This window comes from Pristis pectinata, chromosome 7 (assembly GCF_009764475.1).
Source record: "Pristis pectinata isolate sPriPec2 chromosome 7, sPriPec2.1.pri, whole genome shotgun sequence".
NCBI lineage: Eukaryota > Metazoa > Chordata > Chondrichthyes > Rhinopristiformes > Pristidae > Pristis > Pristis pectinata.
The window spans coordinates 36,153,610-36,170,628 of NC_067411.1; the positions used below are offsets into that span (position 1 = coordinate 36,153,610).

General features: G+C 41.0%; 1 protein-coding gene across 10 annotated transcripts in view; it reads right to left on the reverse strand.

The window, feature by feature from the left end:
- Positions 1-12,642: 12,642 nt before the first annotated feature.
- The window catches only part of LOC127572484 (multiple PDZ domain protein), a 295,812-nt gene continuing 291,435 nt past the window's right edge, over positions 12,643-17,019 (reverse strand). For all 10 annotated transcript variants that reach the window (XM_052019821.1, XM_052019820.1, XM_052019825.1 and 7 more), the window contains 3 exons: positions 16,341-16,453; positions 15,603-15,726; positions 12,643-14,042 (listed from right to left, as the gene is read on the reverse strand). In XM_052019821.1, coding sequence (XP_051875781.1) covers positions 13,896-14,042; positions 15,603-15,726; positions 16,341-16,453 — 384 coding nt within the window. In that variant the 3' untranslated portion in view covers positions 12,643-13,895. The remainder of the gene's footprint in view (positions 14,043-15,602; positions 15,727-16,340; positions 16,454-17,019) is intronic.

Below are 17,019 nucleotides of genomic sequence, written 5' to 3' on the forward strand. Positions count from 1 at the left end.
CTGACGCTATAAGTAACTCTGTCCATGTAACTCTAGGTCCTGATGCAGGGTCGTAATCCGACCATCCATTTCCCTCCACAGATGCTGCCTGACCTGCTGAGTTCCTTCAGCAATTTCTTGTTTTGCTTGGATTCCAGCATCTGCAGTCTCTTGCGTCTCCACTCTGTCCATGATAATTTATTCTTAAATATAGCTTCAGTTTTCAAATAGATTTACACTGGATTAGAAGAATTTTGTACATCATGGTTTATGTATACTTCAAAAGAAATGCCCCATTTCATTGAATTATGATCACAACATTATTATGGACCATGAGTTGCCTGCAACATTGAATTGACAGCATATGTAAACAGCAGAGATACCAATCCTTGTGCAATGCTGATTTGACACAGGACCTGCAAATTGGAGTTCTGTATTTTTTATTTCTTTTTTTGGTATCTAAGCATCACTGGCAAGGTCAGCCTTCATTGGCTGCTTCTAATTGCCTTTGGGGATTGAGATGGAGAAGAGCTCATTATCTTAACAGGGCTGATGATTGTGATTGGAAGCTTTGAAATGAATCAGCGTGAACGCAAGGTTGAAAATAGGTGATGCTTGGCATTGGGCCTACTGGTTCAGCAGCACAACCAGAGATGGAAGGAGAAGACCTGAAGGCAAAGCTTCTTTACGAGAGGAGCTGGGGTAGAAAAGCTCTGGTTATGGGATCTTTCCATCCCTCTGAACCTTCTGGGAATGTAGCTTCCACTTGCACCTTCCTGTCCAAGTCCATGTTTTGCAACATGCCTGTGTGATGTGCCTGCCACAGCTGATTAGCTTACTGTGTGTTATTTGTAAGATGTGGAAGTGAGTGTTGGAGCAGCAGCAAATGTGCACGTGTTGGGGCGTCTGCATGTTAAGTAGGAGTTGTTTGTTGGTCGGTGTGATACTGTAGTGATCGAGATGGGAGAGAGTAGGGACAGGATGACGAATGGTGGAACAGGCCTGAAGCCCTACACATTGGCTCTACTTTCTGTGTTTCTTCATGATTGTTGGTGGAGTGCACTTGCAAAAGGATCTGAGGTCCCGAGAATGGCTCCCAACGGTATTCTAGAGGGGGAGCACCTTTTCTCTTAAGAGTTGGAGACACTATTCAGCTGGTCTTGTCACTGGGATTAGTTTTAGTATTTATTTCATTTGATGACTGATCATTTCCATGAATCTGCTAATAAAGTACAAGATCAAAGCCACCCTGTTGTGGTTGCATCAATGAGTTTGACAGCATTAAAAGATTTGTGACTTGAAATTGGATTTTACCCTCTTTTGGTGTTCTGAACATGTGTCTTGTATAACAAGTGATCTCATCCCAAAAGAATCACGAAATGGTGTCTGGCACATGGGATCATGCACTAAAGTCAAACTTCAATTTGCAGCAGTTGTATTCAGTGGGTGTGTGGAACTCCTGAAATTCACCCACTGCTGTTATCTGCTGAGGACTGACCACTGATTTCAGATGGCAGAAGTACCAGTAAAAACTGGCCAGGCCCCTTGATGTAGCCTATATTTTGTAGTGTGATTGAACTTCTCGACTAGCAACTTTGATACAGCACTTTCGATGTCCTGGGGATATCCTGTTGTGTTTCTGTCAACTGTAATGGGCTCTGTGCTCTGTACAAAGACATGTGCAAAGTTGGACTGGTCACCCAATCTGCGTCAGATTTCACCAATGTAGAGGAGGCTGCACTGGGAGCACCAGATGCAATAAATGACACCCTTGGATTTACAGGTGAAACAGTGCTTCACGTGGAAGGACTGTCTAGGGCTCTGCATGGTGAGGGAGAAGGTGTAGGGACAAGTGTAGTACTTTGCACAGTTGCAGGGATAAGTGCCAGGAGGATCATCAATGGGGAGGGACAAGTGGACAAGGGGGTCACAGAGAGTGATCTCTGCCAAAAGCAGATGGTGGGTGGGGGGGGGGGGGGGGGGGGGGGGGAGTGTGCCTGGTGGTGGGATCCTGTTGGAGATGGTGGAAGTTGCGGAAAATGATGTGTTGTATACAGAGGCTTGGGGGGTGGTAGGTAGGGACAAGGTGGGCAGGCACAGTAGTGTAGCGGTTAGTGCAATGCTATTATAGTGACAGTGACCCCAGTTCAATTCTGGCTGCTGTCTGTAAGGAGTTTGTATGTTCTTCCCATGTTTGCGTGGGATTTCTCCGGGAGCTCTGGTTTCCTCCCACATTCCAAAGATGTACAGGTTAGGAAGTTGAGTATGTGCTATGTTGGCGCTGGAAGCATGGCAACAATTGCGGGCTGCCCCAGAACGCTCTACACAAGAGATGCATTTCACTGTGTGTTTTGATATACTGTACATGTGACAAATAAAGATATCTTATCTTCAACCCTGTCCCTGTTATGTTGTGGCGGGGGGAAATGGGGTGAAGGCAGACATGTGGGAAATGGAAGAGATATGGGTGAGAGCAGCATTGATGGTGGTGGAAGGGAAACTCTGTTTACTGGAGGAAAAAAAAGGACATCTCTGATGGAGATAGAAAGCCTCATCATGTGGTGGAGGAACTGAGAGAAGGGGATGGCATCCTTGCAAGTGACAGGGTGGGAAGAGGTGTAGTCAAGATAACTGTGGGAGTCACTGGGTTTGTAAAAGATGTCTGTGGTTAATCTGTCTCCGGAGATGGAGACGGAGAGATCCAGAAAAGGGAGAGAGGTGTTGGAGATGGACCAAGTAAATCTGAGGGCAGGGTGGAAGTTGGAGGCAAAGTTGATGAAATTGATGAGCTCAGCATGGGTGCAGGAAGCAGCCCCAATGCAGTTGTCAATGTAACGGAGAAAGAGTTGGGGAGCATTACTGGTGTAGGCTTGGAACATGGACTGTTCAACATTGCTGATGAAAAGGAGTGCATAGCTGGGGCCCATGCGAGTGCCCTGGCTACACCTTTGGTTTGGAGAAAGTGGGAGGAGCCGAAAGAGAAGTTGTTGAGGGGACTTGGCTCCTCCCCCTCCCCCGAACTTCTTATTCTGGCTTCTGCCCTTTTCCTTTCAAGTCCTGATGAAGTGTCTCAACCCGAAATGTTGACTGTTTATTTCCCTCAACAGATGCTGCCTGACCTGCTGAGTTCATCCAGCATTTTGTGTGTGTTGCTCCCAATTCCAGCATCTGCAGAACCTCTTGTGCCTTCTGCCTGGCATCCACATCTGAGAAGTGAACCACACTATAATTGGATCCATGCCTCTGAGTTGTCCATTAGAGCCCTTAATCAAGGATTTCTGCCTTGATTGATCTGGGGGCTTTTTCCAATACAGCCTACAAAGAGTGCCCTATATAATAATGGCTTGCTGTGTGCCAAGGTGCTGGTGACCTAAGATCTGATTGATGGATGATTGTAGTCAGGAGGCCCAGCAAAGTATAGAATGCAGTTATTTGTGGGACTGTTTTTCCAAGGCCAGCTAAAATCTGGGCCTTGAGACCTGTGTCGTCCCTTTCTCCTAACTGTGACTCCTATGCATTTCTTGATAGGAGGGTGACAATATGTGACATTTGTGTTCAGCTGGGACATCAGAATAGTGGTCTCCTTTTGGCCATGGATGTAGATCACCCTACCACTCTAAAACCCTCAATGAAGAGAACAAACAGCTATATTTTTAAGTAGAAATGTATTTGCCATAATTTGCAACAGCCCAACATCCTTGCTGGACTGCCATAGTTTTGGTTGCTGCATGAAAAGTTGACACTGACCTGCTGCATCAGACATGCAACTTGTTAAGACCCTGAGTAACTGTCCCACCTCATAATTATATCATCAGTTATCTATCAGTCCTGCTATTCCACAAATTAACTGTGATACCACTGACCAGCAAATTCCCCATTTACTTGCCTATTTGTTAAGCTCTTAGTGAAGAACCTGTCTATTCTGAACTTTTAATGCTTAAAAATACTGTCAGTGCTAGTAATATTTTAACCTTAACTATTTCCAAAGTTGTAAATCTTAAATTTCTTTTCACTATACACTTGGTTTCAGACTAGGGTCTTTTTGTTTAGTTGCAGTAACCAAGGTCCTTGCATTTGAAGTGAATCAAACAACAAATTCCAGTTCTTACAAATGTAATGGAGTCTGATGTACAAGGTGGAACTAGGAGAGAAATAATTAAATAAAACTGAAATGAGCTTCCTTGTTCACTTTTTAACAGAGTTTGACGAGGTAGTTTTCCCATCAATGGAAATAAGGTTGTTACAATTAAACCTTTCCTTTTGTTGATCTTGTGAATTTATCATGGAATGGGATTAATAACAAGAAGAAAAACCTTTTAAGCTAGTATTAGTTTACAGTAAATTGCTGCATTGTTGTATCAATGTAAGTAAAACTGATATTTGACTGTACAGCATTTCAAACAAAAATCACAGGATCTAACATCCATTACAACAAGTCTTTACATATGAAATTATCATGTCCTTAATCTCTCTTGGCTTCTCTTCCTGTTTGTGCTTTCATTGACTATAACCAGCATATGTTAATACTTGCATCGATCCCACCTTCCCTTTTAAAATGGAACCAACCTCTTCTTTAAATTGCAACTCTGAGTGAAAATCATATTGACATTGCTTCCTGACAGGAAACAATTTTCCCATTTTATTCATAGTTATTTCTCTCCAGAAACATCAGTGTTATATTTTGGATGTCTGTTTCGTAGAACTGCTAAGCTTGCAACTTCCAGATGCACTTATCCCACTTCAGTTGCAGTTTATGTTCACTGTGACTGTAAGAAAAATATATGCTTGCATTATAAAAAGAACTGATTCTTCTCCCCCTCCATGAAAAACTTTTTTTTATTCAGACACAGGATGTGCATGTCAAAGCCAGCATCTATTGTCCTTCCCTAATTGTCCTTGAAGGTGGTCATGAGATGGACTGCTGTGGTCTATCTGGAAAAGGTGCATGCACAATGCCAAGTGACACATTGACTATGAAGGAGCAACATTAAACCTCCAGATTAGGATGTTTCACTGCACTTGACTAGTAGAGGTCACAGATTTGTTGAAGCCTTAGTGAGATAATGTACCCTTTCATAAGAGAATAAATGCTGGACTGGTTTCTTGCTCCAATTTGTCTTTTTGTATTAAAATAAATTACAGAAAAACACAGTTATAATAATGCAGGATCAGAGCTTAATTTGGATACCAAGTAATTCCTTTAGCAGTGCCAAAACAGAACTGAACTCAAGTTTACTTGTCATTTCCTTTGATCATTATGTACCGGGTATACTATCACTAAACCACAGTGAAACAGAAATACATTGATATCCATATTGGAATTGTGATCTCAGCAAAGCACCTGGATCCTTTTAGTAATCTTTATTACCGTAATTACACTTCACTTTCAATATCTTCCAACTATTTTATCACCATAGAATGATATTTTTCTAACTAATACTGGGCAGGAAAGGTTTAGAGGGATATGGGCCAAACACAGGTAAGTGGGACTAGCTCGGGTAGACAACTTGGTTGGCATGGACAAGTTGGGCCAAAGGGAGTGTTTCTGTGCTGTATAACTCTAGTACCTCTACCTATCCATATTTAAGGACTGTGGACGTTATCCTCCGTCTGCCATTCCTTTTCTAAAGGGGTGGATTTGTATAGTAGTATGGGTAGATGTGACATCAGATGGGCAGCTCTGGGAAAACCAGTCTTGAAACTGTGCTTTGCTGAATATTAGTGTCCAAACAATTAATAAATTCCTTTCAGCACAATTTGAACGATGTATTGACTAATTTGTTATAGCAAAATACTACCAAGAAGATTAGGCCACATCAACAGACAGAAGCTTGGCTAACATTTTGGTTAGGTTTTTCATTAGAACTGGATTAGAGCATGGGTCTGCATCATTGGATTTGCATCATCTCTTGGCTTGATCCAAGATCCCAGTGGATCATTTCTAAAGGGAAGGCTTGGATATCTGACTATTACCACCCAAGCTGTATGCAGTAGAATAGGCTCCTCCTCAGCAATCTTCCTGCAGGAGTGGAGATTGGAGAGATGGTCTCAGAATGCTGTTGGATGGGTGAGGGCAGGGAACATCATATGATTGGAGAGAGGTTGTGAAGATGATGGCAGGGAGGGAGTGATTCTTAACCAAGGGAAGTTAGGAAGACTGCTACCTGGAGGGAGGTGGATGTCTCGGATGCTCCAACTCTTTCATAATGCTTTCATGTTCTTCCAGGTCTTGCATCCATGTGATGTCAAACAACTGTTCTATACCATTTGCCCTACACTACACTCTCTGATCTCCATGGGCTACTGCTTTACGTGTGCAGAAGTGACGGGGACAATTTCTATCCATTTCTTTTTGATTCAGTTAGAAAATGTGCATACAAATTAGGGATAGCTCAGTTAGATTTTTCAGTAATGAAACTACCAAGGAAAGCTGGGGGAGGGAGAAGAAAGAAAAGTCCAATTCTGTGATGGGGTGGAAGCTGGAGATCTTGAATGATAAAACTGACGACCCAAAGTAAAATGAAGGGGTAATCAGACAAGTAAAGGAATTAAAGGAGGGCTTAGAAAGGCAATAAATGATAGAGGAGATGCTCCAAACAGCTGCATATATAAAATAAAATTGGGAAGAATGGATATCATCTGAAGGTGTTGATCTGTAAGGTTATGTAAGTGCTGAGGGCAGCAAAGATGTCAACTCTTCTGTACACTGCAGCCTCTACCTGAGCTAAAGTTTTATTTTTATAAACTATAGTAATATTTTAATATCTCAATGAAGGATATGCATATTAAATGTTCGTATGCTAATATACATTAATAGCCTGAAAATTATTTGAGATTTTATGATCAGAAATGACTATTATGGAACAAAGGGATAGAATACCAGGTGATTCATGATTGTTCTTCCTACATTTGTCTATACTATGAAGTGCACTTTTTTGCCAATGATTTAAATGACTGTAAAAACATTAAGCTCTGAATGGCAGTGGTACGGGAAACTTAAGAGCAATGAAGATAATTTATTCGCAGGTTTTTAAACTCAATGCCAAAATCTATTGTTTCTGATTTAATCCCAAGTCATTTAAGATCATGCATTCTATAGTGATTAAGGGGTGATCTGAACAAGTGTTTCTGAACATGGGAGATTTGACTGCATCTACAGTTTAACAAAGCTACTAGTTATGTTTAAGCCAAGTTCTTTACATCTGCAATTACTAATTAATGTAAGGCTGCCCCCTAGTGCAGAAATACAACTGAGGCATTTAAAACAAGATTGCCCCACTAATTTACATCGCAATACGAAGAAACAGCATGAATTTGACACGAGATTTGTTAAGTTGCATCATATGGGACTATTTCTTATGAGCTTTAGGTGTCAACTTGTTTGGCATTTTGATCACAATATTGTAGTGCCATGTCAAATTGAATCACACAGAATATTGTGTGTGTGTATGCAGTTAGCTATGTTACTCCTTGAGCAGCATTGATTTGAAGGTTGGCCTGCTAAATGTGGACATGTCAAATTATAGGATGTACCTCATGCACTCTATGGAGCAGGCACAAGAAACCACATCCTGAGTGCAGGAATAACCCCACCCTGCACCATTTCAAATTATTCTCCATTACGTTTTGAGAAGGATTGTGCAGAAATGGGATGCAGAACTATGTTCAAACTTACTTTTGAAATTTGAGGTAAGCACAAGTGATGGGTATCACTTTCATGCAAGAAGCTATAATATGATTTTTAAGGGAAGTCACTGAGTTCTGCTAAATCCTTAAGGTGGAGATCTAGCCACAGAACCATGCCTTGACAGGTCTGTCTTTGGCAGTGAAGTTCTGTGGTTCTGAGCTGCTATGTCACGCGAACTTGTTTGCAGCCCACTGCTGCATTAGGATCATCTTGGAAGGCCTGCTTTCAATATTTATTCCCACCTTGAGTAAAGAGCAAAGGTAGCTTGCTCTTTCACTGATTCTCTGAGAAAAAGGACATTCTTAGGAAGTGAAGGATTCTACTCGTGTAGCTCCACATGTAAAGCATGACCTGTTTCTCAACAAAGTTACCACTCCCTGAATGTGGAAATTGTGCATGGAAATCAAGCTGGTCAAAGCACCTGGGTATCTCATCTGACCCAATTGTTCTCTGCTGCATACTTGAAGAATTGGTAACTGTATCTTCCCTGAATCCTTGGTTCCTTACCAATACAGGCTCATCAAGCACTGGTCAGCTCACGTAGAGAGTCAGAGCTGATGGAAATCTTGTAGAGCCCATTTTTGGGGTCTTCAAGTAGTGCTTCAGATGCCTGGTGTAATGCAAGGGCATCCTCCATTGAACTGCAGAGAGGTTTCTTCAGCATGAAAGGGTACAGTTCCAACCACACCAAAGAATGCTAAATTGCCACTACTATAATCCAAGCAACATTCACTACTTTTTCCCTGGGCCCACTATTGCTGCAATGCGTACCAAACTGGATTGCAGCCAGAAGCTACCAAATGCCCAAATTCCACTGGGAACTTCTCTAACTCAAACTGTTGCTGTTCAACCCATGTCTGCCGTTTCTTCCACTGCAAGGGTATAGCCTTGCACCAGGGAGATGCTGTTTGGATGCTTCCTCAATACCACCTGGAGAAATCTCAAATTCTACCATCTAGAAGGACAGGATCAGCAACTGCATGTGGGCTCCATCTCCTACAATGTGGCCTTTAGTGGCATACCAAGTTGATTTGATGTGTACTACTGTTCATCAATTATCACCATCCAGAACTGCCCATCTAAAGTTACAATGGCCCTTTCTTTGCCCCACACATTGCAGAGGGGCAATGTATCTCCCCACATTCTCAAAGTCAATTAGAGATAATCATTTAATCCCAGATAGAATATTATTGTGTCATTTACAATGCGTCTGTGTAATGCAAGCATAAATAGAAGTAGAACTGCGTTCTAAGTCTCCCTGAGTCTGCCCGCTTTAATGCTTATGGCTCAACTTTTACCTTGTCCATTTTTCAGTTTGATTCTCATATCCTTTGATTCCCTTGGTGATGAAAATATCCACCTTGGCTTTGAATGTTCTCAATGAGGGAGTATCTACAACCTTCTAAGGTAGGGAATTCCAGAGGTTCACAACTCTTTGCCGAAAGAAATTTCTCACGTAGCTTCTTGGCCAACCTCTTGCCCTGAGACAATGGCCCTAGTTCTTAGCCAGATGTAATAGCCTTTTGGCATCTAACTTGTCAACCCACTTAAAACCTTGAACTCCTTGATGAGATCACCTCTCATTCCTCATATTCCATTGAGCACAAGCTAAGCTTGTTAAATCTCTACACAGAACACCTCACCTCAGCAGATGTATTACGTGAATCTACGTTGAAAGAACTCCAACTGAATCCTTCCTCAGGTACAGAGACGAAAGTTGCACTTGGCACTCCAGTTGACACCTCTTGGGGTGGGGGGGGGGTCTGTACAATCTCAGCAAGATTTCCTTCCTTTTGTACACCAGCCCCTTGCAATAGGGGCCAACATACTGCAATTTTCTAATTGCACCTGCAAAAGAACTTTCAGCAGCTCCTGACCCAACACACAAGCCCAGTGCATGTTGACATTTAGTTTCCCTTTGTTAAAAGGTACTTTTTTTGATTTTCCCATTTAAGGTGGAAAAAAATCACACTCTGCTATGTTCTTGCTCACAAGTCACTGCAGACACTTTATGCCCTCCTTAAAACCAATTTTCTCACTTAGCTGTGTATTATCAGCATGCAATCAGCTTTGGAATGACTGTGTTTGAAGGCAGCAAGTACCTCTCCTTTCAGAAGTGCAGGATTGACTTTAATCAGTACCAGTTGGGTTCAACTGTTTTCTTATTGTGCATTCGTGTCCCTGGCAAGGCAATATTTATGGTCAATTCTTATCCTCTTTGAGGTGGGGTTGGGGAGCATCAGTGGTCTTTGCTGTGCAGATACTTCCAGAAAGTTACAATGAGTCATCAATCCCTTTGGCCCATTGTGTCTGTTTGCAGCTTTCCATGCCTTGGTGTTCCAAGTGCTCATCTAAATACTTTTGTGTGTACCTGCCTCCATCACACACTTGGACAGTGTGTTCCATACTTCAAACATCTGGGTGGGGAAAAAAAATGTTCCCTCTAAATCTTCTACCTCTCGTCTATAACCTGTGGGCAAAGGTTTAAGCTACCTCTGCTATGGGGAAATGATTCTATCTAATGTATCTATTTCTCCTTATTTTGTTCACCTCAATCAGGCCTCCACTGGCTTTCTCTGCTCTAAAGAAAACAAACCTAGTCTCCCTAAAACATCCTAGTGAATTTCCTTTGCACCCTCTCTAATGCAATCTCATCTTATTCTGTGGCAGCCAGAACTGAACCCAGTATTCCACCTGCAGCCTAACCAATATTTTATATAAATTGTACCATGACGTGCTCTTTGTGCCCCAGCTAATGAACACAAGTATCCTCTATACATTCTTAAGCACCTTACCTCCCTGCCTTCAGAGACCCTTGGATATGCACACAGAGGTCTCTGTTCCTCTTCTTCCTAATGTCCTACCATTTTATGGTATATGTTCTCACCTTAGTAGTCCTCTCAAAATGCATCACCTCAATTTTCAGGAATAAATTCCTTCTGCCGTTTCTGTGCCCATCTTCCCAACCAGGTTGGTTGTTCCATGATTTAAACCCAATGGCAGTGAAAGAACAGTGATACCTTTCCAGGCAAGGATGGAATGCAACTTGCAGGGACGCCTTCTGGGGGGTGGGGCTCCCTTCCTCCTGTTGCCCTTGTCCTGGATGGTAAAAGTTCCAGATTTAAGCGGAACATCTGTGGTGAGTTGCCACAGCACATTTTGTAGATGACGCACACTATAGTTGGAAGGACTAGATGTTTAACATGGTGGAGGGCATGTCAATTAAAAGCTGCTTTGTTCTGGACACTTGAGTTACTTATGTTGATGCAAAAGAATGCAGATGCTGCAAATCTGGAGCAACACACAAAGAAACTCGGCAAGTCAGGCAGCATCTCTGCAGGGAAATGAACAGTCCGCCTTTTGGGTTGAGACCCTTCATCAGGACTGGGAAAATGAAGACTGGGATTTAGCCAGTCCAGATGAAGGGCCTCGACCCAAAATGTTGACTGTTCATTTTCCTCCATAGATACTGCCTGGTCCGTTGAGTTCCTCCAGCTCCTCTACACCCTCTCCAAATTTCCACAGCCCTCCTATAATGAGGTGACCAGAACTGAACTCAATATTCCAAGTGTGGTCTAACAGTCTTACAGCTGCAAAATTACCTCTTGGCTCTTGAACTCAATTCCCTGGCTAATGAAGGCCAGCACACCATATGCCGCCTTAACTGCCCTATCCACTTGTGAGGGATCTTTGTACTTGGACCCTAAGATCTCCCTGTTCCTCCACACTGTTAAGAATCCTGCCATTAACTTTTTTTTAATCATTTCCTCCCTCCCGACAACCTCCGCCATTCTCACCAACCTTTAACAGCTGGAGTTGGACTACTGTTTTAAAAAAAATGCAACTGGCACTGCCTTGCTAGCCACAGGCATGCTAATGAAGATGCAGGCTCAAGTTTCAAAAGTGCACTGAAGCACACCAAATAGTCTGCATCATGAGTCCAGCATATGTTTTCGAACTCGACTGAATGTCTAGGCCAGTGCCTAAGGTTGCAAGTTAGTGATATTAAACTCAAACAACAACTAATTGTTGTTTCACAAAATGAGTGATACTTGAATTACATCTGGAATGCCACCCTGTATAGTTCAGTTCTAATTACATTAAAAATCCTTTTAATTATCAATGATTTCATCTGAGATAAATTTGATAGATTAGTTTTGCTGTCTTCCATGTTTAAAAGTGACAAAGTCAGAATTATAAATTTATGGAGTGAAAGTTTTGTACTTCTGGCAACTTCAGATCCAAGAGTTTGTCAATTCTATTAATGCTCCAGGTTCTGTGCTTTTGTGCTGGATGTCATCATAAAACACAAGTTGCTGCAGTTTGATCACCATCTCATCATTGCTGGATTTTTTTTATTCAGCACAGTTGTAGAAACTTCAGTGTAAAGATCTTGTTATGCAGCAACTCTAAACTTGAGCCAATTCATTAACTGGGAGAAATATATTTCTCCCAGTTAAAGGTATTTGTATTAGACTAACATTCGCTTCTCTCTGTATTGGTACCATATTAATTACGTTTAAATTGTAGCTCTCCCCAACTTGATGGCTTGCAGGGATAACTTACGAAGACTTTTTTTTCTCTCTCTATATTATGTGTGCAAGTTGAATCATTCCCTATTCTCGCTGCACAATGCCCAAACATTGAGCCAAGTATGCTCTTGGCTGTGAACTGTAGTGATCTAAGTAGCTTGGGAGTTGGGAACAGGTGGAATTAATTGCTCAATCAAAGAAAAGGTAAATTTAGGGCATCAGGAAAGAAGTAATGAAATAATAATTCTAAGACTGCTTGCAACACTAAATGTTTTAAGGATATAATGAGCAATTTTTGTTAGAGTTAATTTATTGCTTTTACATTCACATTGAGAAAAGTGGACATCAAATCAAAAAGAGCTGTTGTTGAATTCTTGCTTATATTCAAGTAACAAAGACAATACACTTTTTAGGATTTTAAAACTGTCTTTATGGTTACCAAAATCAGTTACTATTAACAGACATGTTTGTACACTAAAGTTAAAAAATAGATGCTTTTCAAAAGATTTTACACACTAAAGTTCAATAGTAGACACTGTATGAAAACAAAATATCATAAAATGGTAGTATACTGCTTCACAGGTTTAACTGACCAACTTACTGGCAATTGTCATTTAAATTTTTGTTCACAAGTAGCGAATCAAAGGAGCAGTGCCCTTGAAGCACTAAAGTCAAGAACTTTGATTAGATGGTTGCAAAGAAAAAGCAGCAATATATTTGAGTTAAATTCATAGAGAGTTTGATTTCACATTGGGTGGTAATAATTTTGAAAAGTGGATCAGCTTTCATAGAATCTGCCCAATTTCTATTCCATCAAAATGTAAAGGATTAATACTGCACAAGTTTTATAAAGAGGGCATGATCCATTCTACTGGATTACCATTCCAAACTGTGAAAACAAAATCGGACTTCACAGAACAGAATATTTCTACCTGAACTGAAATTCAATACTGTGCATTGCCCAAAGCCTTGTAGCAGCTGCTGACTTTTCTTGAACAGCAGCAGTCTTGGACACAATATTACTTCATATTTCCCAGAATTGGATCTAGATATCTACTTACAAGTAAAACATTTCCTCAAAATACAGATTTTTTTTTTAAAACAACCTCAAACCTTACTGACAGTTTATTTTCTTACCTCAGTTTCAATATTTTCTAGATTTCATTTTCATCTTGAAAACAAATTGGCTATTTACTTATCGGCTATTCTGAATCCTCCTGTGCTGCTGTGGTTCCTTATGCTAAGTTACAGGGCAGCCATTTTAAAGGAGAAAAATACAGAAATTTAAAAGGAGTACAAAGCCTGATTGTAAGTTTCAGAGCAAATTATAAATAACATGTCTACAAAGTATTGTAAATAGCTTGCTTTTGGCGGGAAGGCAGTACTGTTATCTTCTACAATAAATCTCCCGAACATAATACACAAATTTATTAAGAGTCTGCTACGCTTTTAATTTTTTTCAATTTCCACTTTGTCTTAATTCCAAATTAATATTGGTTGCATAGCTTGAAGATCTTTTCAATATTCTTTAATTTTAATAAAACTCTTGAAGTTACTAATTGTCAGCAGATGTACATTTCATAAGATCCATTCTCTATATAAGATTACTGGATTTATTAACTAAATAACCTCTATTTGTCTTGTCCATTAGGTCAACACAAGTCATAATCAACACATTGTTCAACTTAAAGCTCCCATTAGGAGAGTACAGTTAGTGTAACTGTCCCCTTTGTACGCTTCAGAATACTGACGGCTTCTTCATGGGTAACACCCTCGAGATTTTGCCCATTGACAGCGATAATTTGGTCACCACGTTTCAGGCGCCCATCTTCTGCAGCTGCTCCCTAAAAGTCACAATATCCTTCCATCAGGTCAGTTTATAGTAATGTGACTAATTATGCAACTTGTGCGCATGAAAACCAGAATGCATCTCCCTGATTATTACAAGTAACTTGTGCTGTATCTATTTAATTTCCAGTACTATTATTGAAGCATAGGATACAACTTCCCACATATTATGCAATTGCCATATCTTTGTACATTTGTACTGATTTTAGTCTAATTTAATTGATGATCAAACTTCCCCATTTCCCTCTGCATCTCTTGTCAGCTTCTATGGTTGCTTGTGTGTTTAAATACAACTCCAAATTATTCTCTATTGCTAAGCCAGTCAACGAGCCTTGATGAGCTATTTGATCATATGGGTATTGTTACATTCTGCCCTTCGCTCATTTCTATGTTCACACTTACCACTATGGACAAGTGGTTTGTGGCAGGAAGAGTACCCCTACCTGATCACCCTCTGCAACTCCTCTACCCCCCCCAGAACCCAATTCCCCTGAAATGAAATGTATAATTAGCCCCCATTCTAGTTGAAAACTTGCAGTTCAGTTGGCATATCAGGCCATACCTCAAACAGCGATGAGTCGGAGTACAGGAAGGAGATAGAGAGCTTAGTGGAATGGTGTCATGAAAACAACCTTTCCCTCAATGTCAACAAAACAAAAGAGCTGGTCAGTGACTTCAGGAAAGGGGGCAGTGTACATGCACCTGTCTACATCAATGGTGCTAAGGGCGAGAGGGTTGAGAGTTTCAAGTTCCTGGGAGTGAACATCACCAACAGCCTGTCCTGGTCAAATCATGTAGATGCCACGGCCAAGAAAACTCACCAGCACCTCTACTTCCTCAGGAGGCTAAAGAAATTTGGATTGGCCCCTTTGACTCTCACCAACTTTTACAGATGCACCATAGAAAGCATCCTATCTGGATGTATCACGGCTTGGTACGGCAACTGCTCCATCCAGGACCAAAAGAAACTGCAGAGAGTTGTGGACACAGCCCAGTGCATCACAGACACCAGCCTCCCCTCCTTGGACTCTGTCTTCACCTCTTGTTGTCTTGATGTAGCAGCCAGCATAATCAAAGACCCCACTCACCCAGGACATTCTCTCTTCCATCGGGTAGAAGGTACAGGAGCCTGAGGGCACGTACCACCAGACTTAAGGACAGCTTCTACCCTACAGTGATAAGACTATTGAACGGTTCCCTTATACAATGAGATGGATTATGACCTCACAATCTATCTTCTTGTGACCTTGCACCTTATTGCACTGCACTTTCTCTGTAGACTGTTTTTACCCGTCCTATATCAATGCACTCTGTACTAACTCAATGTAACTGCACTGTGTAATGAATTGACCTGTACGATCAGTTTGTAAGACAAGCTTTTCACTGTACCTCAGTACAAGTGACAATGATAAACCAATACCAATTTAAATAGTGTGAAAGAGCAACATTTCCAGTATAATGGCTCTTAATTTAATGTTAAATACATTAACAAGTCTTTGAAATGGTATCAGTGAACCCATGTGTTAGAATTTTGAAAACTTCTGCAGACTGCTTACCTTTGCAAAGACTGTTTTAACATAAATAGGCAGATCGCCATGAGGACTACCATATCCACCAACAATGCTGAAACCTAGACCATCAGCACCTCTGTCTAAAGTAATTGTCTTGTATTGTGGAGGCCTGAGGAATAAATGAAAACAATGACATTAAGTATTGCAGCATTGACCAGATGCTGCAGGTGAGACAATGAAACCATTACCAATAGCTGAAAGGGAGGGTTTGGTTTCTAGGCTGGTCTGTCCAACTTGATTCTACACTCCAGCATTTTTCCCATAATTCTTAAACTCAACCTTCATATCCATCTAGCTTCTCAAGCTTGGGCCTAACCTGTGATTGGGAAAATATTAATATTTTCTGCTTTTTGTTTCTAACATTCATTTTTAAAATAGAAATAAATACTATGTTTTCTTAACCACCTTGTGAATGTTCCTTCTGCTGTGGCATACCTTCAATAGCACTGTTTAGATATGCCAGTCTTCCACATTGTTTATCTCAAAACACTACAACTTAATGGTCTGCAGGCCCTCTGTTTCTCCCTTGAACAGAGCCCAGTGTTTCCTTCCCTCCCACCCCTGACCCAACCAACACACACATTCACCTGGCTGAACTCATCCTCATTCATCTTCTCCTTTAACTCTATTTACTTGATTTTTGTGAAGGACAGACTAATCTGTACCAGGTCCATATTTGAGTTTTCTAAAAATAGTTGCATCATATCTTCAGGAAATACTTACGCTAGGTCATCATGAAGGATGCTGCTTGCTGTCAGCCCTGACAGGGAAAGGGTAGTTGCTGCATGTTCCTGTTGCTGATTGGTTATCACACTAATGTCACCGCCTGCAACAACCTATGAACAATCAAAGTTTTACACAGTGCCTTGTGTAGTCTGATGCCCCATATTATGGCAATTTGGGTAACACAAATTCACCATTACTGAATTCACAAACCACTACCAAAAAATCTAAGATATGGAATAAAAATATGCTTTTACAGAATTTGAGAGGGGAAAAAAGAAACAACAAATTTTGTCAGTTTTTGCATTACAGAAAACTGCAATACGAATGGCTGCGAGGAACGCAACCCCTCTGTTATACGTGGGTGTACACTCTGTCTGTTTTGCCAGAGCATACTTCAACTTCAGAAGTGTTGACTGATTTTTACTTCTTTGATTAAAATATTGTATAAGGAATTGGGTTACAAATCAGCCAAAATCACACAATGTCAAACAGGTTCAAGGGGGCTAAATGACTTATTACCTCTGCTCCAATATTCCTGTAAGTTAAAGTTGAACTGCAGTTTTTCCTGTTGGAAGCATGCTGCCACATACAATATAGCAAGCCAGCAGTTCTCTACAGAATCTCTGGCTTGTCGGCTGTGATTCTGGGCTACGATAATGGCTTTGCAGTGCAGTAT